The sequence below is a fragment of the Pseudocercospora fijiensis genome (assembly GCF_000340215.1).
Source record: "Pseudocercospora fijiensis CIRAD86 unplaced genomic scaffold MYCFIscaffold_7, whole genome shotgun sequence".
NCBI lineage: Eukaryota > Fungi > Ascomycota > Dothideomycetes > Mycosphaerellales > Mycosphaerellaceae > Pseudocercospora > Pseudocercospora fijiensis.
This window is the reverse complement of record NW_006921538.1, coordinates 387,024-411,290: the sequence shown is the minus strand read 5'-3', so window position 1 is coordinate 411,290 and position 24,267 is coordinate 387,024. Positions and strand designations below refer to the sequence as shown.

At 50.5% G+C, this 24,267-nt stretch overlaps 5 protein-coding genes across 5 annotated transcripts; 2 read left to right on the top strand and 3 right to left on the bottom strand.

Annotated features, from left to right (window-relative positions):
* Positions 1-1,156: 1,156 nt before the first annotated feature.
* Positions 1,157-5,700, bottom strand: MYCFIDRAFT_87876 (uncharacterized protein). Its single transcript, XM_007930810.1, has 8 exons — positions 5,198-5,700; positions 4,185-5,045; positions 4,115-4,129; positions 4,039-4,051; positions 3,970-3,986; positions 3,893-3,917; positions 2,719-3,698; positions 1,157-2,665 (listed from the first exon to the last, which is right to left on the bottom strand). Exons 1-8 carry the CDS (start codon positions 5,541-5,543, stop codon positions 1,347-1,349), a joined length of 3,576 nt encoding a protein of 1,191 aa, XP_007929001.1. The 5' UTR covers positions 5,544-5,700; the 3' UTR covers positions 1,157-1,346.
* A 3,407-nt stretch (positions 5,701-9,107) lies between these two features.
* On the bottom strand, positions 9,108-9,959 carry MYCFIDRAFT_37457 (uncharacterized protein; the record flags this gene model as incomplete). Its single annotated transcript, XM_007930623.1, has 3 exons — positions 9,108-9,439; positions 9,506-9,741; positions 9,793-9,959. The coding sequence occupies 3 exons, from the start codon at positions 9,957-9,959 to the stop codon at positions 9,108-9,110; spliced, it is 735 nt and encodes a 244-aa protein (XP_007928814.1).
* An 804-nt stretch (positions 9,960-10,763) lies between these two features.
* Positions 10,764-14,197, top strand: MYCFIDRAFT_166325 (uncharacterized protein). The gene is made up of 5 exons (XM_007930809.1): positions 10,764-10,859; positions 11,195-11,880; positions 11,936-12,133; positions 12,185-13,151; positions 13,197-14,197. Exons 2-5 carry the CDS (start codon positions 11,404-11,406, stop codon positions 13,940-13,942), a joined length of 2,388 nt encoding a protein of 795 aa, XP_007929000.1. The 5' UTR covers positions 10,764-10,859; positions 11,195-11,403; the 3' UTR covers positions 13,943-14,197.
* Positions 14,198-15,031: 834 nt separating this feature from the next.
* MYCFIDRAFT_155743 (uncharacterized protein) lies at positions 15,032-17,160 on the top strand. The gene is made up of 3 exons (XM_007930808.1): positions 15,032-15,831; positions 15,909-16,608; positions 16,671-17,160. The coding sequence occupies exons 1-3, from the start codon at positions 15,071-15,073 to the stop codon at positions 17,007-17,009; spliced, it is 1,800 nt and encodes a 599-aa protein (XP_007928999.1). The 5' UTR covers positions 15,032-15,070; the 3' UTR covers positions 17,010-17,160.
* A 64-nt stretch (positions 17,161-17,224) lies between these two features.
* MYCFIDRAFT_204366 (uncharacterized protein) lies at positions 17,225-19,373 on the bottom strand. The gene is made up of 2 exons (XM_007930807.1): positions 18,651-19,373; positions 17,225-18,470 (listed from the first exon to the last, which is right to left on the bottom strand). Exons 1-2 carry the CDS (start codon positions 18,811-18,813, stop codon positions 17,710-17,712), a joined length of 924 nt encoding a protein of 307 aa, XP_007928998.1. The 5' UTR covers positions 18,814-19,373; the 3' UTR covers positions 17,225-17,709.
* Between the last annotated feature and the right edge of the window lie 4,894 nt (positions 19,374-24,267).

Here is a 24,267-nt window from a genome sequence, read left to right as displayed (position 1 = left end):
GTCCTACTATATATATTAAGAGAAATCAGACTAACCACTTCACCTCCCTAATTCTTTACGTCTTTAATTCCAGCGAAGCGGAAGGCACCTGGAACAACTCGAGGAGCTTGCGACGAGAGTTGTAGAAGGTGTCTGGAGCGAGTGCGAAATAATAGTCAGAATTCTGCCTTAGGTTTACTAGGCGAGGGTTCAATTGTCAAAAGGGCGCTCTCTAACAAATTGCGAAGCGGGCTCTAATTAGTAGAAAAGAAAGATAGATTACGTATTAAGCCGCTGATTGGCAGAAATCAAAAAACTACTATTACGTGCTTACTATTCTGCCTACGACACTGCGATACTACGACGAGACAATGTACGATAGTAACACAATGCTAGAGCGACAGTATATATAGCGGCGACAGTATACATCGCAGCGATAGACTATACAGTAGCGACGGACTATATAGCGGCGACAAAGCAGCACCTTAGGGCTATGAGACATCGCAATTTCGCACTCTTCGCTGGACCTTATAAGCAAGTTTACTAGCTCTAAGAATATCCTTGTATCCGTCGTATATAGACAGCTAGTAAAGCAAGATACTTCCGCCGAGTTACTCCTATACTTATAAGCACGTCGAGATTTAAGGACCTCCGAATAAGCACTATCTATCGTATATTAATTCTTTTAGCAAAATACGATAGTAAATTCTAAGCCTACCTACCTACCGCTCTTCTACTCCTATCTATCTATCTATCTATCTATCCCTTCTCTCGAACACTTATAAGGACTATAAAACGTCGTCGAGAAAGGATACCGCGAGTAGTATAGCGAAGTGTTAGCGGAGTTAAGACGTACGTATATGTTAGGCCTATAGGTAGGTCTTTACTTTAATCGCTTCGCTCCGATACTTGCGAGTATTGTAAGACCCCGAGAAAGGATACCGCGAGTAGTATAGCGAATTGTTAGCGGAGTTAAGACGTACGTATATATTAGGCCTATATATCGCTCCGCTCCGATATATACGAGTACTATAAGACCCCGAGAAAGGATACCGCGAGCAGTGTAGCGAAGTGTTAGCGGAGTCAATACGCATATGTTAGGCCTATAATTCTTCACTCCATCGCTCCGCTCCGATACTTGCGAGTACTGTAAGACCCCGAGAAAGGACACCGCGAGCAGTGTAGCGAAGTGTTAGCGGAGTCGATACGCACATGTTAGGCCTATAGGTCTTCACTCTATCGCTCCGCTCCGATACACACGAGTCCTATAAGACCCCGAGAAAGGAACTCGTAAGCATCCATGACTTCTCAATGCAGAGCTACCAGAGCCATTTCATTTCATGCGTAAAACGACCATCTCCCTAAAGCTACTTCTCGATCTTGCAGATGAGGTCCTGGGAGTCTACGGAGTCGCTCTCCTTCACGCTCAGGTCCTTGACCTTGCCGGAGTGCGGCGCACTGATGACCATTTCCATCTTCATGGCGCTGAGAATGGCGATGGGATCGCCCTTCTTGATCTCGTGGCCCTCCTGGACACGGATCTCCACCACCATACCAGCCATTGGCGAGCCGACCTGGCTGCTGTCGTTGGTGTCAGCCTTGACACGGCTGGTGTTCTCCACGGAGGCGTGCTGGTCGAGGATGGTGGCGGAACGCATCTCTCCGTTGAGCTCGAAGAAGACCTCTCGCTGGCCGGTCTGGTCACTAAGCGGACCGACAGCAAGAAGCTTGACAATGAGCGTCTTTCCCTTCTCCAGCTCGATGTGGAACTCCTCGCCAATGGCTGGCTTGTTGAGGAAGTATTTGGTGGGCAGGACCGAGAGGTCGCCGAACTTGGAGGTCCACTTCTTGTAGTCGTCGAAGACCTTGGAGTACATGATGTAGCTGGCAACGTCGGTCTCTGAGCAGCCACCGTAGTTCTCCTTCAGCTTGGTGCGGACCTTGTCGAAGTCAATCGGGTCGAAGTAAAGGCCAGGACGCTTGTCCATCTTTCTCCTGCCGCGCAGAGCCTTGGTGCGGAGTGGCTCTGGGAAGCCGCCGTATGGTTGACCCATCAGACCTTCGAAGAATTCCAGCACCGAGGACGGGAAGTCAAGCTGGTCGGCCTTCTCTTCAACGCCCTTTGGATCGAGGTTGTTGGCTACCATGAACTGAGCAAGATCGCCGACGACCTTGGATGTCGGGGTGACCTTGACAATGTCGCCGAGGAGGTCGTTGGCCTGCTCGTATGCCTTCTTTGTCTGGGCCCACTGAGACCCGAGACCCTGCTGGGAAGCCTGGAAGATGAGGTTGGTGAGCTGGCCACCTGGAATTTCGTGCTCGTAGACTTCTGGATCAGGGCCGGTGAGCCACGCCTCAAATGGAGAGTAGAGCATGCGAATCTGGGCCCAATAGGAGTCGATAGCACGAAGGTGCTGAGAGTTGAGACCGGACTCGCAATCGCTGCCCTCGAGCGAAGCAACGAGCGCGCCAATGCTTGGCTGGGAAGTGGTACCAGACATGGAGTCAGTCGCAGCATCGACAGCGTCAGCACCAGCCTGAGCGCACGCAACCATGGAGGCAACACCAGTTCCGGCGGAGTCGTGAGTGTGGACGTGGATGGGAAGGTCTGGGTACTTCTTGCGGATGGTGCCAATGAGAATAGTGGCCGCCTTTGGCTTGAGGACACCAGCCATATCCTTGATACCTGTGGAAGCTGTCAGTCGATGTATGTGTACGATGCAGCTGTCAAACTCTTACCAAGAATGTGAGCGCCCATGTTGACGATGCGATCAACGCACTTCATATAGTACTCCAGGTTGTACTTCTTCTCTGGGTTCATCATGTCACCAGAGTAGCAAACGGTGCCCTCGGCAACACCACCAGCCTTCAGGACGGCCTTAACACCGACCTCAAGCTGCTCCATGTCGTTCAATGCGTCGAAGACTCGGAAGATGTCCATACCATTCTTCTTTGCCTGCTCGCAGAAGTGGAAGATGGCGTTGTCGGGGAGCGATGAGTACGCGACACCATTGGCACCACGCAGCAGCATCTGGAAAGGAATGTTGGGTACGAGCTTTCGCATCTTTTTCAGGCGGTCCCACGGGTCCTCATAGAGGAAGCGCATGGCCACATCGAAGGTAGCGCCACCCCAGCACTCCAAAGCCCAAGCATTGCTCAGAGCGTAGCTGGTCTCCTTGGCAATGTTGGTCAAATCTATTGTCCGCATTCTGGTAGCCAGCAACGACTGATGAGCGTCACGCCAAGTTGTATCCATGATCAAGCAGCCCTTGTTCGCTCTTACTGCCTTGGCGAAGGCATCTGGGCCCTTCTCTGTGATGATGTTTCTCCATCCCTTCTCGCACGGCTGGGTGGTGTCGATGAGCTTGCCGCTCTCGTCCTTGAGCTCGGGAATGATGGCATCGCCCTTGAATTTGGACTCGCCGATCTGGCCAATGACTTGTGGGCCGTTGACGATGAGCTCGCCGAGGTAGCTGAGGAGTTTCTGGGCGCGGTTCTGACTGCCGATCAAGTTGAAGAGTTCTGGGGTGTCGTCGATGAAGGTGGTCCAGCAGTTGCCGTCGACGAAGGTTGGATGCGTGAGAAGTGAGGTCAAGAAAGGAATGTTGGTCTTGACGCCACGAACGCGGAACTCCACCAGTGCACGAATGACCTTTCTACGGGCAATTTCGTAGGTGCTACCTCGACACGTGCACTTGACCAACATGGAGTCGTAGTATCTGGGGAAGCAAAGTTAGCGCGTGCTCTTTGAAGCGTAATGGATGTGTCCGAAGAGGAACGCAAGCCCATCGTTCATGTGTGAAGAGCTTGCAAGCGTAGCTCCTCGCACTCTGAGATTTGTGAACGCTGAGAATGGGCCTGTGTTTCTAACAGCTTGCCTGGCTCAGCGATGAGCAGTGGAAGGGACACTTACGGAGTGATCACGGCGCCACTGAAACCTGCAAGCAGTCAGTAAATCGAGTCAACTCATTGAGGATGAAGAGTACATGCCGTTTCCGCCGTCCAAGCTACGATGGATGTCAGTATTCATTCAGACGACTTGTAGACTTGTGGACTTACCGAACACCATTGCCTAACAAGCAGTAACTCTCAGTTAGCGAATGTCTCACACATAGGATTAACTATGCCTTCATACCTCCAGCCGAGCGGTCTGTCCAGAGTGTTAGTGTGAATAGCTTGTTGTATGACGTGCAGTGTTTACTCACAAACTTCAATCTTGCCGGTATCTGGGCTGAAGCCCTGTGCTGGGTCTTCCGTGGTGATGCGGCACTGGATAGCAAAACCTCTCGTAGAAATGCGGTCTTGAGTGAGGCCGAGTTGCGACAGGTTGGCACCGGCAGCGATCTGAATTTGAGCGGCCACAATGTCGATTCCTGTGATTTCTTCGGTGATGGTGTGCTCGACTTGGATACGTGGGTTGATCTCAATGAAGTAATGTCTGTTCTCCTGGTCGACGAGGAACTCGGCGGTGCCAGCATTCCTGTAGCCGGCGCTCTTAGCAAGCCTGACTGCATCGTTGAGGATAGCATCGCGTGTTTCGATGGGCAAGTCCTTGGCGGGTGCGATTTCGACGACCTTTTGGTGGCGACGCTGTACAGAGCAGTCCCGCTCGTACAGGTGGACGACATTGCCGTAGTTGTCTCCGAGGAGTTGTACTTCGATATGCTTTGGACGGTAGAGGAAACGCTCAATGAAGACTGTGCCATTTCCGAAAGCCGACTTCGCCTCGGATGTCGCGCGCTCAAACGAGTCCTTCAGATCTTCTTGCTTCCACACAACACGCATACCTCGGCCACCTCCACCAAAGGCAGCTTTGATAATGATCGGGAAGCCGTATTCGTCGGTAAAGGACTTCGCGTCCTCGAACTTGGCTACGGGGCCTGGGGTGCCGGGTACAGTCGGGACGTCCGCCTTGTGCGCGAGTGTGCGGGCAGAAACCTTGTCACCGAGGTCATTGATTGTTTGCGGCTTGGGACCGATCCAAATGATGCCCGCAGCTTCAACTGCCTTTGCGAATTCATAATTCTCGGACAAGAAGCCATATCCCGGGTGGATCATGTTCACGCCTACGGAGCGAGACGGAGTCAGCCATTGCAATCACGAGGGAAAAGCTGCAGAAATGTAGCACGGCCCGGCAACTTGACCGTGATGCTTGTTTTGAAGCCACGAGAAGCTCTGTGGCGAGGCATTGGGAGTGGGTGATAAGCTGTGTACGTACCATGCTCCTTCGCGATCTTGATGATAGCGTCGCCAGCCAAGTAGGCGCCGACAGGTGTGAATTCACCTCTCTTGCCAATGACATATGCCTCGTCGGCTTTCTGTCTGTGCATTGAGAGACGGTCCTCATGACTGTACACCGCTACAGTTTGGAGGGACAGCTCGTGTGCGGTTCTGAAGATACGGATGGGGATTTCGCCTCTGTTGGCGACGAGGATCTTGCTCTCCTGCATGATAGAGCTATTAGCACGCAGGCGTGTGTGGACGGTGTTCGCATTTTGGTGGGTGTCGGCGTCGGTGTGCGGTGTGCCAAAATCATGGTCTTCTTGCTTGTTGGAGTCAGACATGCTGAGCAGCTGTCTGTTGCAATTGCTACTCCAGCAACTGCGGGCTCGCGGTTGTAGTCGTCTCGGTGGCTATTGTGATGGAGGAGGAGGCGGAGGAGGGGGGCAGGAAGGATAAGGTCGTGCGCGTCGGTGAACTGGAGGGGAGGATGGTGAAAGGATTGACAGCCTTCTTCACTTTGAAGAAAGAAGCTCCCACTTCAGCGACGCCGACGCAGGAAGCTATGACCTCAATGGTCCTGCCACGCTAAGCTGGCTGGCCCGAGGATGAGACACAGGGATGCTAGGCTTTCGTGCACGCTCGGTCGAGATCGAATAGAAACCCGCCAATTGCTCAGAGCCGAGCTGAGTTCCGGTTCGACCTCGTGCTCGTACGACGAGCCTCGACGACAGCGAGGTCTTCTGATCCTCGTCGTTGTGCTCGAAGTCGAAGGCGGCGGTGTCTTTGTCACTCACGCAGCAGACGCGGAGACTTCCCTTGGCTTGCCGCTGCTGGCCCTGGCAACACACTTTGCTGTTGCAACCACACAGCTTCTTGGCTGAAGTGGGCGTGGGCTCACCGACCGTTCACACGCCATCTAACAAGCCCATACGTGCTGGCGTGTCCTATACCGATGCTGGCTCGCGGAGAATCTCCCGCCTACCGTACGCAGGAACCTAAAGCCGCGCCGCGCCGCCTCGTCCATAGCAGGGACTCGTCACTCTCCATACGCTAAGAGTCTAAGACATGGCCATCCAAGACAATCAGGCGTAAACCAAGCACGCACTAAGCACTCGCCGGCTGGCAGCATCTGTTCATCGAAGTTTAACCGCTTGACGACACCAACTATTGCCTTGCCCGCAGCGAGCAAGAGCACGAGTCGATACTCTGGTCCTCCACGATTTGAGGAAAGTGGTTCGGGTGGAGCCATCGAAACTTTAGCCTCCGCGATATATCCGGACGACGTCGCATGTTGACTGCTTCTTCTTGCTAAGATAGCCTTATCATTCAAGCCCTGGCTGACAAATGAGTTCCCCGTGCAAGACGTCAGCTTCAGCGCCAGCGGCCTCATTTTGTATGGTGTTCGCATTATTCAAGAATATTAGAAACACCAATGGGCGTGCACGATGCAATGTGCGACTGCTATCAGCAAGGAATTAGGTCTGGGCAAAGGCTTGAGCTGACTGGATTAGAATAGGCAAAGAAAAATTCATGGAACTCCGAGACAAGGCTAAAACCTTGAACCATAAGCCGCGGGATACGGATGCAGGATCCCGCATGCCAGATCCAAGTATATCGGTGTAGTGCGGCGACCATAGAGGAGAAGAGACACGTCCGGGATATATTACAACATCTGGCATCTCCTTGACGAAGTCCTGGGTTATGATAAGTCCGACGAACCGCTGTAGAAGATCTGGGTGCACTGGTCGGTCGAATACGCTTTGCACAAGTTGGCATAGACGTATGAAGAATCCGCAACAATCCTAGTTTTGCCGACGAACGCTCTGAGCGGACGGTCTACAGGGGACATGTTGTTGGCGAAGCAATTCCAGTGCCATGTGCTTGCTGTAGCCATGGAAAATGGGTTTCCAACGTCTCTATTGTCGTTTCTTGGCGGGGCGAACTTTCACAGCGGGACCAGGAGAAGTCGTGCTATGCCGAGGAGGAGAACATGTCGTGTATGGAAGACTCAGGCTGCCGAATTACCTGACATTCCAAGCCGAAGGACCACTCGGAGCATCTGCGCATCGGAGCAACCTCCTACTTCGTATTAGTGATTTGGGCCATGTCCTCAGGTCTGCTGACAATGAACACGATCGGTACAGCAACTGGCCAATTCCGAGGGTAGAGTTTTGAGCAATCCGATACCTGAATTCTCAATTCCCAAGGCATATTGGACTTGCAATTGAACAATATCAAAAGTTTACCGGTATTCTCCAAGGGCCCTTGATTCCGCGAAGACAGGGAGGACCAGCAGCTTGAGTTTCAATGCTGAGCACGACCGTTCTTGTGATATCCTGTTCTGGCCACGGCAGGTTTTGGCCTTGTTATTATCGTGCAAAGGTTTCTGTTCATAAATCATGCCGTACTCCATAGTGCAATGGCCACGGTCAGTCGTCGAGATGTCTGCAATCAGCAGCAAACAAATGTATGCCTTCAGAAGGTACGAGCTGATTCATCTGAGCAATGAGGAGGCTCGAAATCCATCTTCGAAAAAGAAGGCAGGCTGCTTGTGGATGGCAGTACCTACGGCAGGCAATGGAGTGCTGCAGCGCATGAGGAAGCTGTGGTGTTCAACCTAAGGCGTCAAGAAGCGGACTTCACGCGGCGTTTCCAATGCCCTTGCCATCACGCCTGCGCAGGATTCCAAACCTCTTCCTTCTTACACGGCCTCACCCTACCCAGCCTCTGCGGCATCTTCGCTTGCGGTCCTCATCAATCAAACATCTACCTACCAGGGCAAGAAAACCCACTCGAAGCTCTCAGTACCCACATACAAACAGCATCTCCTAAACTTACATACACGACAGACCTGTAGAGACCACGAAAGACGCCATTTCGCCTCTATATCTCATTCACCAATCCACCTTCTCTTTCCCGCCACAACCACAACCTCTCGATCTTCGAAGCCAACACTACGCCCAAAAGTTCGAACCCACCCGACCGCCGCCACCTACGAAGCAGTAATGCCGCAGGCTTATCACAGAAACTGGGAAGAGGGTTCCATCCATCCATCCACACCAGAAGACTCAGGCGCGCAGAACTGGGAAGGGTAGTTCCCTCCCATTGCATTCCAACAATCCCTCCCTTCTTTCTACAACCACGCCCTCTCGCTCTTCGACTTCGAACTACGCACAAAATTTCGAACCCACCCACCCCACCACCGCCGCCTTACATCTCTGCCTAGAGGCACGTATAATCTCGAGCTAGACGAAGGAATAGTTACGTTACACGGCAAACAAGTTCTACTAGGGCAAAGGTCGGCGGAGGAGTAAGTAAGCAAGAGAGTCGAGGATAGCTTTGAGAACCCATGGCAATAACGACAAGACTTCCAGAATACATGTACCTTGTCGTCATGGGACTGTGCTGTTGACCGTCACTTGCCTCTCCGCTGTGGGAGATGGAAGTTTTTTTTTTTTCATCACTAGAACTAAGAGAAACGAACATTCGGGCGTAGGGGAAATTCGATAAGATTTTCAATTCCACCCAATAATAGCAACAACAACAACAACAACAACAACAAAAAAAACCATACGGATTTTCTTAATTTTTTTTTTACCCCTTCCTAGCATGCGCTTATTGCCACATACCACACAGTAGGACTAGTCTTGAAAAAAAAAAATTCCGTCGCCCTTGTATATATTGCTATATCTTAAATTGTAAAGAAATATGCAGTGAGTATATGAAGTTTAGCTAGATAATGGAAGATGGAAAGAAAAGGAAAAAGTAATAGCCTATCCCAGCCACCCGTGGTCTGGATTCAAAGAAAGCCGCAAGAGCTAGACTTTTGCTAGAGTTTGGCCCTAGAAACATGTTGGCAACTGCATGCAAAGAAAAAAAAAACAAAATCGTCTTCAAAACTCCTCTTACTTCTTCAAATACCCCTCCCCAATCCCCCTCTTGACAGCCGGTCTCTCAGCAACACGATCAATCCACTTGAGAAGATGAGGAAAATTGTCCATCTCTTCTTGCGTAAACCCAGACTTCTCCCAATTCTTCACCCAAGGCCAGGTTTTGATATCTGCAACGCTATACTTTCCCTTACCATTTCCCGCCAGATATTCTTTCGGCTCGCCGGTGTACTTTCCACTCAGCTGGATTTCCAGCACGCCGAAGACGCGGAGAGTTTCGTTGCGGAAACGGGTGATGGCGTATGGGAGTTTTTCTGGGGCGGCGCGGGTGAAGTGGTTTACTTGGCCTGGGAGAGAGGGGTTAGGGGAGATAGGATTAATTTTTTTTTGAGGTGGTGAGGAACTATACTCACCTTGGTATGGTGCTCCGCTTCCATGCCAGAAGAATGTCCATTGTAAAGCTTGGTTGCGCTCGAGGTCGTTTGTGAAGCCGAATTTGTCTTGTTTGTCGGCGAACTTTAAGAGGTAGAATAGCTCGGCCGAGGTCTCGTGGACTGTGAAGGGTGGTGATTGAGTGTTGTCAATGAGGACGGGGATTCTTCCGTTAGGATCAAGTCGCAGAAACCAGTCCTTTTTCTGCTCGTTGGTTCTGTAAAATAATGAGCGACTAATCAAAGGTCGGGCCGGTATATTTGCTTACGAGATGTCAATGATAGTGGTGGTCCATTCAGTGCCATAGGTGTCCTTCAACTCTTCTAGGAAAATCTGAACGGCTTGGCCATTTGGCGTGTTCTGCGTGATGAGGTGTAAGCCTTTGGCATTCTTGACGTCGGCTGGGGTTTCGTCTGTGTACAAATTGTGAGACATGTTGAGTGACTGATTGGGGTGATTTCTCGAGGGTGAAGTTATGTCAAATGCAAGCAAGCTAGACTCTGAAAGCTCAACTCTTTTATAGGAGAATGTGCTTTTGTCAGCAGCATGGCATGTTTAGTGATGATGTGCTGCATCGCGTCACGCTTTCCCCGCCATGTAAAGCATGCTATGAAGCTTCAGTGGTATTGCGCCAGAGCACATCGATCTTGAACGTAATCGCAGGCAGGGAAAACAGTGATGTTATTGTTGCTTTGAGGCTGCCTGCGTGTGAGGCCGTGAACAGGCTGTAAGATTAATGTCCGTCAGCCGCAGGGATTCATGAAGCAACAATGAGCTGATGTCCTTCTTGGGACAGATCATTGCCCTTGGGGTGCATGCTGCGGAAGTTTGCTCTCGGATCCCGAGTATGATATGCTTTCTCACGCGGACTTTTGAGGAGCGGATGTGCTGAAGCTCTGGCGCGCTCTCTGGACCGGAAGCAGTGCTGAGTGAATCATTCGAACGATCGATGAGTCGCGGTGGCGGAGCGTGTATGCGAGCACGACAACATGCGGAAGGCAAAGCGTTCGCTTGTAGAGAAGGAGAAGCGCTGGCTAAACTGCGGCGAGAGGATCAGAAAGCTGGCGTCGTCGTGCAAGGCCTGTGGAAAGCTTCCGGATCGGACGTGGCTGCGGATGCGTGACATTATTATTATTGACCTCCGCCCGCCATCGTTGCTTTGCTCTGCTTCGACGTTGATGGCGCCGCGGAGGAACACTTGGAGGCGGACGAACAACGCCAGCACGAAAGCCTCCACCTCCACGTGATATCCGGCCGGTGACCTGACGACGTCGACCGCGACGCGAGAAAGCTTGGTGCACTTGGCATTGGAATAGCCAAGAAGTGGACGAACAGGTGCGTGCAAAATGGCCTTTCCTGGGGATGGGACGGGTTGGGTGCTTCACGCATTATATTCAGCATTGATGCACGCTCCCATGCACGCCTGGCCTGGCCGGGCTCGCCGCCATGGTCGCTGCGCCGTGCCAGCGCGGCGAGTTGTGCAGCTTCGTCACTCGTCATGCCATGCCAGCGTTCGGCGTTAGCACTGCCCCAATCTTCAAGCCAGATCTGGCTGGGACCAGAGCAGCTGTCCACCATCACCACCACATCTCCAGCGTGGCCCGCCCACGCCAGCAGTCGTGGAGAGTGGAGACGCGCCGACAGGAGGCTGACGATACAATGCCATCTAGTGCACGCACCCGCACCCGCACCCCATCGACCCTGAACCTACCCACCGAACGACTACAGCCTCCCGACCGCATCGCAACCACCCCTTGGCACTCCCGCCCCGCCAGCAGGAGGTAGTATAGGAAGCGCAGCCTCGCGCGCTGCCTGCTTATGTCGCTGAGCCACTCTGCGACCGCGACCTCCACTGGGTGCCAGCGAGGCTGGAGGAGGCATGCTATCCGCCGCACCTGAACGATCACCCTCGAACACGCCCACCTTGACGCCCTCTGGCCGCCGATTCTTCACGCGCCTGACCTCGCCGTTTGCGCATAAGACGCGCAAGCTCACCGACTTCTACATCGAGGTTGACGACCCGCACCGACAGTACTCGCCCGGCGATCTGGTGACCGGCTGCGTCAACCTCAAAGTCGTGCAACCGACCCGCGTGACGCACGTGGTCGTCTGCCTGCACGGCTTCGTGCAGGTCTACAAGAATCCCGGATCGCCACCTGCGGATGGCTATCGCGCAAACGGCGCACACATTGGCACGGGCAGAGGCGCAAAGACGGGCGAGTATTTTGGCAATGGCTTCTGCACGCTGTTTGAGGACGAAGTGGTGCTATGCGGAGACGGCAGGCTTGGCGAGGGTACCTACAAATTCCAGTTCAATCTCGAGTTCCCAGACCGAGATCTTCCAAGCAGTATATCTGTACGCCATGACCCGCAGGTGTCTCTGCAGGATGCAGATGCTGACGTGCGTGTAGTTTGAGCGCGGAACGATTTCCTACATGATTACAGCGACACTAACGAGACCCACGACCATTTCTCCCACCATACAATGCGACCACAAAGTATACATGGTCGAACGGATAGACATTTCTCAATTAATACCACCCAAAGCGCGTACCATTACTCTGGAGCCTATTTCACGCCGGACGAGGGCAAAGACGCAGGCGCGTCGAGTGGTCGACAATGTAGAACGGAAGAGCCGCAAAGATTCCTCTGGAGCGCAGAACACCAGCGACCTGGAACGGCGTGATAGTCAGACTTCTTCGTCCCCAAGTCGCGCTAGTCTGGGCGCTGCAGCCGACGAGATCTCACAAAGTCCAGCGCCCAGCGAGATCAGCTTTGACAGCCGCTTGAGCAGTGTGGGTCGTCCATCGCATCACGATTCTAACACAACATCACCGCGACAGAGTGACGCCGAGCGCACAAATGGCAGCAGAATATCTCTTCCCACCAAGACCATCACCGCCACGGTAGAAACTCTTTCGGGAGGATGCTTGCGAGGCGACAGTGTTGGCGTGCGGGTTCTAGTCAACCATACCAAGCACGTTAAAAGCTTGCATGGAGTCATCATAACGCTGTACCGCCAAGCTCGAGTTGACATGCATCCTTCCATTCCACTTGGTCCAACCGAGAAAGGCAAGAAAGCCAAGTACGAAGACTACTATCCCAAGTCCGTCACCGGTCTTGGCGGCTTATCCCTGTCTGGAGCTGGATCGAGTCACATGTTTCGGAAAGATCTCTCACAAACTGTGGTGCCTTTGATTGTAGATCCCGTATTGCTTACAGCGGAAGTTACGGGTCGAGTGCATGTGCCAGAAGAATGCTTTCCCACCATCTCCACGGTACCAGGGGCGATGATCAGCTTTCGATATTACATCGAAGTGGTCCTGGACATCCAAGGCAAACTTTCGTCTCAAGATCGAAATTTCAGCAATCTAGGCGGACTGGCCAGCACTATCAACCACGGTGCCACGGCCACTGACAATCCAGGAGCTGGCGGCTTTGGTCCTCATCAGTCTCCCGTGATTGACACTGCAGCTGTACGGCGTGACAAAGGAGTGGTTGCCTGCACATTCGAGGTCATCGTTGGTACGAAAGATAGTGCCCGCAAGAAGGGCAAGCTGAGAGCCGATCCAAGTCCTGAACCCGCAAACGGTGGTCAACAACAGCCACCTGCCGATGCGCAGGGCGGTGCTACACCTCAACAAGCTGAGGATAGGCATCGTGGTGACGAAGCGTACTATGGACACGATGGTTCCACGCCCCAGTACTACGGCCAGCACGATCACAACGAGTACCGGGGCTACGATGGATATGCAGGCTACAATGGCTATGCAGACCAGTATGGATACTGGCCTCCTGAGACTTATGAAGTAGAGCCGCCTGTCCCTATGCCGCCGATGGAAGATGAGACACAGCTCTCGGAGAAAGAGCGACTGCGAAGGGCAGAAGCGCGATTGCTCCCAAGTCAGCCTCCAGGAGCCGAGCAAGACGGAAGCTCCAGTCAGCCATTTGCGCCGTATGTGCCGGAGGATGACGCGAATGGATTTGCGGATGCTTCTGCACCTCCAGATGTGCTTCTAACGCCACCTGCTTTCACTGCCGGCCCATCACGTTACACTGGTGTGATGCCTGTTGACTGTGCCAGACATATACCTCTACCGCGGACGCCCGAGTACGAGCCTCGTCAATCGGATACAATGCCAGCCTTTCCCGAGCAATCGACTTTGACGCTGACACCTGCACGGGCCCAGGCTCAGGCCGCAGCTGGCGCTACAGACGACAAACGCGAGCTCGAGAGACGGCAGCTGCAAGCCTCAGCCTCAGCACCACCAGGTCAAGAAGCCGGTAGCTCTAGTCAGGCGTCGTCAAACAGTCAGCGTCTCTCTTCTGCGCCCAACTTCACCGAAGAAGATCTCTACGGCGATGCACATGTCCCGGAAATGCTTGACAACAATGCACTGCCGAGATATGAACGATAACACGGCTTTTGGCGTTTTGGGAGCAACATGACTTGATTGACAAGGGAGAGGCTTTTTTCGGATTATGCCAGTGGCATCTATGATATTGGGAGGCTGGCGTTTTTTTAGATCTTGGAGCATGAATGAAGGCTTCGAAGCTGTTGCCTTTTTTTTGGCTGTGTGATACCACTATGCCCATCTTTCGTGGAATGGAAGGAATCGTGAGATGTGGTGATATTTTGATAGGATTTTGAAAATGAAGATGATGAGATCAGCAATATGAAGTTTCTCCGTGTTGCATGCGAGGTCGTATCAGCCATGTGTCTCTGTGATGCTGAGGCTGAGTATGAGTCTTATTGTGTGTCCCTTCGGACGAACGAACGTGTGAAGTCGGAGTCGGAGTCGGGGTATGTGAGGCTGAAGAACGAACGGAAAGAATCGGAGTATGGGTAGTGTAGGCTTAGGTCACAGCACAGTTTTACATTCGTTTGTCGGATCCTTCTGGTCGCTAATCAGCCCTATCGTACGAGGAGGAAAGCGAGACGAGAAAAAGATATAAAGTGGAAATAACTTGCGGTCTTTCTAATTCTCCGGTCGCGACCGAACGAGCGTCTTGGCCAATCATTACTTGTCTTGGAATGCGAACGGTCGGTGGCTTTTTTGTACGGTCAACTTTGGCCGTATGCAGGAAGGAAGTCAAGCACTGATGAGGGAAAACGCTGCGGTACTGTATGTATGATCCTTCTAGGAATAGGGTGGTGTGAGAGGTTAGGATTGTAAAGTAATAGGGTTGATGAATCATGATGGGTAGGGATGGAACAAGAAGCAGACGCAGAGGAAGAAGTGCAACTGCCAGAGACGTCGCATTCGCATTCGCACTCGCACAAGCGTCGCGTCTTCCATTCTTTTGTCTCTGACGCATTTCCTGTCATCGCCTTGTTGCCTGCCGCAGACGAAAAGGGACGTACGGCCTCAAATCGCCGTGTGCTCCGCCGTGTCCACCCGAACATAACAACTTCGAAGTCTGTTTTTGTTTGTGGGCTCACTTCTTTTAATGCCCACGGCCGCCACACATTTCCGCATCTCATACCCCGTTCTTCCCCTTCCACACCGCTGGCAACAAGAAACTCCACATTACACAGAGACCGAATGCGTTTATTCAACAGAAAGCCGACAGAATCGGCAACAACACCTTCCGCTGCGCCATCCCCATCCACCAGCCTACCTTCTCTGCACAAGGATGATGGCTCGGAACACCGAAATCCAGAGCTCGAGAAGACAGAACCCACCGAAACAGTAGCACCAACAGACTCGCGACAGAACTCCACTCCGAACGCAAACGCCGAAACCGCCATGGAGAAGGGCATTGAAGGCAGCGAGGCAGACGTCGATGCCAACGCCCAAGAAGACCAAACAGAATTCCCTCGTGGCTTGAAACTCGCCGCCATCACCACCGCCTTATGTCTCTCCGTCTTCTGCATGGCCCTAGACAACACCATCATCGCAACAGCAATCCCCAAAATCACAGATCAATTCCAAGCCATCGGCGACGTCGGCTGGTACGGCTCCAGCTACCTCCTCACCACCTGCGCTTTCCAACTCTTCTTCGGAAAACTTTACACCTTCTTCAGCCTCAAATGGGTGTACATGATCGCGTTGCTGATCTTCGAAATCGGAAGCGCTGTCTGCGGCGCCGCGCCGAATTCCGTGGCTTTGATTATCGGCAGAGCGGTCGCGGGTCTTGGGTCGGCGGGAATTTTCGCCGGAGCGATTCTTATAGTTGCGAATACTGTGCCGCTGATCAAGAGGCCGATTTATATGGGTCTCATTGGAGGCATGTATGGCATTTCTAGTGTTGCGGGGCCTTTGATGGGGGGCGCTTTTACTGATCATGTTTCCTGGCGGTGGTGGTATGTATTCTGTCATACCCTTCGCCCCCCAACTTACATCTGAATTGCGAACAACACGTCCACTGACCTTCACGCAGCTTCTACATCAATCTGCCCTTTGGAGCTGTAACCCTCCTGTTCATTGGTCTCTTCTACCATCCTACAAAGCGAGCCAAGGCTTTGGCTGGTAGCAGCTTCAAAGAGAAGCTCGACCAATTCGACTTGTACGGAACTATGGTGTTTCTGCCCATGATTGTATCCCTGCTTCTGGCGCTGCAGTGGGGTGGCAGCAAGTATCCATGGAGCAACGGCCGCATCATTGGATTATTTGTGACATTCGGTGTTTTGCTCATCATCTTCGTTAGCATCCAGTTCTGGAAGCAGGACAACGGCACTGTTCCACCTCGAGTCATCAAGTACCGCACAGTCTGGTCGGCGGCTTGGTTCGGTGCGTCTCTCGGAGCCGCGTTCTTCGTTCTCGTCTACTACCTACCCATTTGGTTCCAGGCCATCAAGGGCGCCTCTGCCACGAAATCAGGCATCATGAACATCCCAATGATTCTCGGTCTGGTCATTGTCTCGCTACTGGCCGGAGGCATCATCACCGTCGTCGGATACTACACGCCTTTCGTCATCGCATCAAGTATAATCATGTCCATCGGCGCCGGCCTGCTTTCCACCCTCCAACCAGATTCCGGCCATCCAAAATGGATCGGCTACCAAGCCATGTTCGGAATCGGAGTCGGCCTCGGTATGCAACAAACCATGATAGCGATCCAAGCCGTCCTACCCTCTCCCGTAAGTCAAGCAAATCCTTCCGCATATAAACCCCCCCACTAACCCCCATCCTCCCTGCCCAGGACATCCCAATCGGCACCGCCATCGTCATGTTCTCCCAAACCCTCGGCGGCGCCCTCTTCATCTCCGTCGCGCAAAACGTCTTCCAAAACGGCCTCCTCAAACACGTCCGCACCGCCGTCCCCGGCATCGATCCCGCCCGCGTCCTCGGCACCGGCGCCACGGAACTCGTCACCGTCTTTCAAGGCGACGAACTCCAAGGCGTGCGTCAGGCTTACAACGATGCGGTCGTTGAGACGTTTTATGTTGCGGTCGCTATGGCGAGCTTGACGATTTTCGGGTCGGCGTTTTTTCGGTGGACTTCTGTTAAGGGGAGGAAGATTGATATGGCGGCTGCGTAGAGGAGAGGGGGGGGGGGGGGGGGGTAAAGAAGATGAGATACCCTTTTTTTTTGCATTTTGCATGAGCGAGGCGTTTTTTTTTCGGGTGAGATGAGGGAAAGAACATCTTCACTCTACTTACCAGATGGACAGTGACTTGGAATTGATAGATAGCTAGAATACATACTACCAACTAGATAGAAGAATAAATGAAAAAAAAACCCCCCAAATTTTTTATATGTCTAATTAATAATAGAACGAGGACTAGAAGAACTAGAACTAGAACTAGAACTGAATGGTAAAAGGCGTTTTAATTAGGATTGGATTGGGATTTTTTGAGGTTAGGAGGGAGGGGTTTTTTTTTTATTATTATTATTATTAAAGAAGGAGGCCCGGGAGGTTTTGTTTTAGGATAAGGAGGAAGGTGAAGGTAACGTTGTGGATAGGTAGGTAGGTAGGTAGTGATAAGAGATTTTAAGGTAAGGTAGAAGAAGGAGTGGTTCTGGGCAGTGATGGGAGGTTGGGGATAGGAGGTAGAGTAGGATCTGGAGCTAGAGCTGGGTTCTGTGGAGAAGCAGTGATGGGGCTTCAAGGTTGGGTAGAAGAAGTAGTAGGCAGTAGAGGGAGGTTAGGGATGTTAGGGGTGAAGATGTGAGGTAGAGGTAGAGGAGGATCTGGAGCTAGAGCTGGGTTCTGTGGACAGGCAGTCAGTAATGGGGCTTCAAGGTAGGGTAGAAGAAGTAGAGGGCAGTGAGAGGAGGTTAGGAATCTCAGGATCAAAAACACTCGCCTTCGGGATCGCAGAAGTATTCTTCTCCCCCTCCGTCCGCGTCCGCCTCCCCATAATCGTAATCCCCCCCTGCCTCGCAAACCTCTCCTCACTCCTACACCAAACCTCAAACCCACTCTTCCCATAACTCTCAATCAACTTCCCCTCAACATCCCTCCAAGATCCAACCCTCTCCTTCCCCTTCTCCCTCAACATCTTCAACCTCACATCCAAAAACCCCGCCGGAGACAACGTCACCGCGCCCTCATACTTCATGTTCCCGGGTAGATTCGGGAGTAATGAAGAAATATACCCTTTCAAACACTTCTGCGCAAACCCCTTCCCTCGGAATGCGGCTGAGACTTGGAATTCCGCGATGAAATGTAATTTCTCTTGACCCAAGTCGTCGGCGTGAGCGGAGAATTCTTCTCGAACACCCCCCGTCTCCTGATGATAGATATTCTGCATCATCATATGTATCTCTTCGACGTTGGGGTGTAAGGACGGGTCATGATGGACCATGGGTCTTTGGTTGAGTCTGTGGCCGGGGATTCGGGGGGAGAGGAGGTCTTTTTTCCAAGTTGAGGTGGGCGAGCGGTCGATTGTGTAGGCGAGGATGTAGCCTGCTTTGGTTTTTGAGGAGCGGTGGAGGAGAGAGATGTGGAAGGTGACGTGGAATTCGAGGAGGCTGGGGTAGGTGGGGGATTTTTTGACTGTGATTGAGGTTAGCAGTTCGGCGGCTTTGCCGTGGTGGGTTGTGTGGGTTTGTTTGTGGAGGTAGTTTTGGAGGAGGGTTGGGGTGTGGAGGGTGCGGTGATGGCGGGCTATTGTGTCCTTTTTCTTGGACTTCTTGCGGGGTGATGGGAGGGTGGGTGGGTCTTCGGTGGACTTACGCTTCTTCGTTTGGGTGTCGGTGAGAGAGCGTTCCTTGATGGTCGTGAAGAGACGATTGTCTCGCCGAATGACTGCTACCCTGGGTCTGCTTGGTTGGGTAGAAGCTCCGGGCTTCTGGGAGGGTTCCTCGCCCTCATAAAACCAGTTGGCGTTTCTCCACATCTTGTGTGAGAGGTGGAAGAGCCGGTCGTGGCTCGGGGCAGCAGTGAGATGTGAGTTGACTTGTTCGCTGAATGTGACCTAAGAGCCTGCTTAGGTTATCGTTGATCAAGTAACGAAGTTGAAAGATGTGAATCTCCATGCTGTCCCGGACTCTCAATTTATGCACCACGATGCGCACGCAGACAATGCATTTGTTGATAAGAACAAAGAAGCATCAGGCCCAGCAGACAATGCAATGCTCCTGGCCAATGCTACATTGTATCGCGAAGCATCGCAAATGCATTGTATCGTAGCGATTTTCGACGTGACATCTCCTTTCATGACGTGTTTGCACGCTGAACGTGGGTTTGGAGTTGTCTTAGTGCGACGGCGTTCAAGTGGTCATCTGAAATGCCAGGATTCGCAGCCCGTATCTGGTTCTTGATCACCACTATGTACGGCACAAAGGTAGTGGCCAGCGATGGATGCTGATTTGGCGATGCCGGCACACACTCGGGCATATGCGTGTATTGTGCTGGGTAGCCGGTTTGTGAACGATTATTCCGTTCCATGTCGTTGGAGAAACGGTGGTAGAAGACCAGTGATGGTGTGCTTCCGAACGCAGTCATGTGGAATGCGGACAATGAGGTTGTGTCAAGTCCAAAGAGCGGGGAGGTAGAAGACGATATGGAAGTAACGTCCAACGTGGTGGGAAGCTGCCTGGGCCCTTCCCGTCATTCGGCCCGCGTGACCGAAGCTGTTGAACAAAGATGTCGGGACGGCATCTCGTTTCCGAGTCCACACCGTAGACCAAAGTGGAGATGACATTTCCGTACCTGCTTTCGTCTTCTGCCGCGACTTCCACCTCATCGTGCAATCACCGAACGAGGTGGCTGCCAACTGCGTCTATGCGAACGGCAACGGCAACGGCATCGTGCATGAGTGGCAAGAACGGCAGGACAATTCATGCAATCGGCAATCACGAGAGTGGTCAGCATGATGCAAGTCCGCCGGGATGTGGATCTCCTGATCGTATTAGCAAGTGGTGTAAATTAACGTGAAGCACCTCTATGATTCTGTGCCGTCGTATCATTCATTGAATATGTCGCCTAATACCTATAGTTGAAGCTTATAGATTCTTTCGCAGTCGACTTCGTAAGGGTAATCGGTGTTAGCTCCGGCTCTACTACAAAGGGATGTATAACAAGGTAACTTCTTCTTCTGCCGTGTATTTAGGGCGTTTTATAAAGCTTCTAGTTGTTAATGCTACTATTACGTCTTAGAGAAAGCAATGCCCCTCGTCTCTTCCCCGAGCCCTAGCTACCTACCCGAGCCTTAGTATAACCCGGTACTAGCACTATTGTAGAATCGCCTCTATATCAATTTACGCCTAATATAGGCTGTTTCCATTCCTAGTTAGTGTTGTTAATAGGCGCGTAGCGCGTTATACCTAGGAAGTCGCGCCTCGAAGGCTCGAATTCTATCGTAGACCTAAAATTCGCATTTCTTCCCTCTTTTATAGTAGATTGCTTAGTAACTATCGAAAATAGCTAAATCTCTATTATACGACGAGTTTCTCGATAATCTTATCGCTAGCGGCAGTAACGACGGTAATAGCGCGGCGGCGGCGGTAGTAGTAGTAGTAGAGGGTACGGAGGGCGCGGAAATAGTAGTAGAAGGCGCGCTCTCGGCGGTAGTAGGTATCGAGTCGTAGGAAGAGGTCTAATTTGTCTCGGAGACACGTATTCGAGGTCGCAGTCGCTTACTAGACCTACCTCGCGAGCGTATCGCTTTATCTAATAATAGGTTAGTATCGCTACGACCTTAGAAGTACCTATTCTTAAGGAAGGCGCGCCGCTATAGACCTATACTATAAGAGTCGGAATTCAGGTCTTACTAGGCGCTAGTAGACTATATTAATAACTTCGGAAAGTCGACTAGATACGAGTTTAAGCAGTATAAGCCGTAGAAGAATAAGAATAGCTCTAAATACTGCTACCTCTAGGTATATAGTTGCTTCGGACAGCTAGATAAGCGCACCTAGACTAATAACGATAATAAGATAAAGAAGAAGTCTCGCTCTAAGAAGATAGGTTGTTAGTTCTACTTCTACGCCGTTACTATCGATCTAAGCTAACCTAATAGTTAATAGGAGATCCGCTATTCTTCTAAAGATAGCTATTACTATTATAACTATAAGAAGGACGACGTTGTTACCCTCGCTATATATAGGACTCGATTAAGGACTGTCTAATTTCTCGAAGAACTAGAGCGGCTCTAGTAGGCTCGGCTTCTAACCTCGAAGATTATAGCCTATTTCCGGGACCGTAGAGTTATTCTTAAACTGTAGGACTTATATAACATTGCTTAGAGCCGCAATATTAAAGCGAGACGACGTTATAACTAGGCAGAGCGGATAGTCTAGTTGCTAGATAGGAATAGCATATTCTACGAGATAATTAACAATCCCGAGAATAGTACAATTCGAGCTATTATAGCACTCTACCTAAAGTCGCTCGAGGCCTTTAAGAAGACACTATATACCTTAATTATTAATACTATATACTCGACTAATATCTATAACCTCGAGCTAATAGACATAGTAGCCGCTAGCCCTATAAATAATACGATTAAGCTAGGTATTAGTCTTGTCCGTCCGAAGCCTAATAAAGCGGACTTTATATAGTTACTATAGGCTATACGGAAAGGCCTTAAACAAGCCGGCTATACAATGCCTATTATTATAGGTACTAACCGTAAAGAAGCACTTATAACCGCTATCGATATAGTATATCCGGACTCGGTAAATATCGTCTGTAACTAGCATCTATAATAAGACGTGCTTACGCGCGTATATAAGGAACGAGGCGGCTTTGTATAGATTAAGGTTAACGGCTTATAGACGGACAGCCCCTATATAAGCAAGTTTCTATAGCTATTCTGCTATACTATCTATTGCTAGACTAAGGACGAGTTTAACGATAGCGTTAAGAAGCTCGACAACGTCTATCCCTAGTTTAAACGATACCTATATAAGGAATAGTAGCGGTTTAAGACGAGGATCGTAGACTGCTAGACTAACGAGGTCGCTCACTTTAGCTATAAGACAACCTCTCGAGTAGAAGCTATATATAGAAGGATCAAACAATAGCTTAACTATAGCAGCCGCTACGATATCTTTACCCTCTTCGAGAGCCTAATTAACTAGTAGGCAGAAGGCTATAACCGGCGGCGTGTTCAGCTTGCTAAGAACCTAAAGAAGTGTAATAAGGCACTAACTAGCCCTTTTTAGGCGAGCGTGTCTCGCACTATTAGTAACTATTGTCTACTTTAAGTAAAGGCTCTTTATATAAGAGCCGTAGCACTTCTAAGATAGCAGACTAACGACAATAGCAACGAGGTTAATTATTTAGCGTTCTCGTATAGCTATCCGCAATGCCGCTATAACGACTATCTTAGTAGAACCTATAGATACCCTTACCTTTACGATATTATAAAGCTTCTTAAGACAGGTAGAAGCCGTACTATGCTATTGCCGAGCTACTTCTACGCTTACTAGTTTATCGACTTCCGTAGGACCTTCTATCTACGAGAGCTAGAGATTATATATAGCAACCGGAAGCTATTAACTAGCGGCGCTACTCTATATATAACAAAGCGCGTATTAACGGCTCGAGAATTAGACGATATAAACACTATTACTGTTACTAAGAAGCAGAAGACAATAGTAATAGCGATAATAGCGGACTTTATACTAGAACTAGGCGTATCGCTTACTTAGCTTCGTACGACCGTTGCTAAGCACTATAAGTACGTAAAGAGCTAATGCCGCACTTAATAGTGTCCTTACTAGAAGGCTAATCGTGCCTATAGCGCTGCTTATTACCCTTCTAGCTTCGAGTGCTTTAATCTACGAGTCGAGTCTTTACTTCTAGTCGCTCCGCAGCCTCCTTCTAAGTTAGATTTACTCCGGCGAGAGATTAAAGACCTACGTATACGTAAGAGGCTTCGATTACAGGCAGAAGAACAGTAGGCACGGCAACAACTTAAATATAACTAATAGTAGGCAGCGTTAATTAAACAATAGCGACAGCAGGCTACTTAGTAACAATACTACTAAAGATAGCAGTAGTAGCAGTACTTACTTATATAGCTATTAGTGCGGCTAGCAGTAGTACTATTGTATTAGAATGTGCTATAGCAACAACACTATTAGTTCACTTAGTAGCGCTATCTATAGCAATAACAATAGTCTAGTTAGTAGCTAAGAGACTAGTATAAGCTAGCATATATAGCCTCGCGTAGTTATAAGGCGGCAGGTCGTAACCCGCTTAGACCTAAGTAGATAGAGCGCTCGCACTTGCCTAATATAACTAATAATACCTTTAATTTTGCTATACTACTAATTTACTAACAATCTTTAGCTTTATAGCTAGCAGTAGTGTAGTTGCCCGGTCGGAGGTAGTTGCGGGGACTAGATTATCGATTCTATACGCGATTTTGTATAGAACAGCCGATCTCATAATCCCGGGTTATACTAGGGCTCGGGTAGGTAGCTAGGGCTCGGGGAAGAGACGAGGAGCAATGCCAGTCCTAGAAAGGCCGCTATTATCGGTACACCTAGATCTTCCGCAACCTAAAGCAGGCCTTAGACGCAGTCTAGACAGAAGCTAATGCTGAGCTACAATAATGCTAGCTACCTAAAGGACAGACATCGTGATATATAGCGGATATAGCTCGTTAATCGTTCGGTCGCAACGAAGACTTAATCCTATCTCTACTTAGACTAGTAATAAAGGGTGTTCGTGTATATAATATAGAATCACGTGTTCCGTAGCAGACTTTTCTAAACCCGCAAGTAAACTTTCTAACCCCTACACTAATTAAATAAACTCCCGCATAGACTATATAATACCCTTTATTACTAGTCTAATCCGTTTCTATCGGGTTTTAGTACGCGTATATAGATAATCGTAGTAGTAGGTAGATGCTATTAGCTATAATACTATTATATATCGGAAATCGCAAAATCCGCTATAGTAAAGCCCTACGTAGTTACGAAAACTATCTACCCCGAAAATCTAAAGAACTTAGATCTACTACTCGCCGGGGAAAATCTATATATACGCGAAAATCGAATATCGCTTGCTATATTAAAGCTAGACGCGTCTACCCTACTACGACCGCAGATCGATAAACTAACTCCGTAACGATCGAAATAATATCCGCGGCGGATAAATATAATACCGCGAAGAAGCTCCCGTAACTCTTATCTACCCCTAATACTATCCCGTCTAGCGCTCGTAGTCCTCCCGCCTAATATTATCGGCTAGGTATCGCAGCTCCGAGTTAGCAAGAGATGCGTTTAGAATACCGTAATACTCGAGCCGGTTTTAACGCCGCGAGTAGGGCAGGCTCTACGCGTTACGGGTTAGAGAAGGGCCGCGACTAGAGGGCAATTTGCAAGAGCTAAAT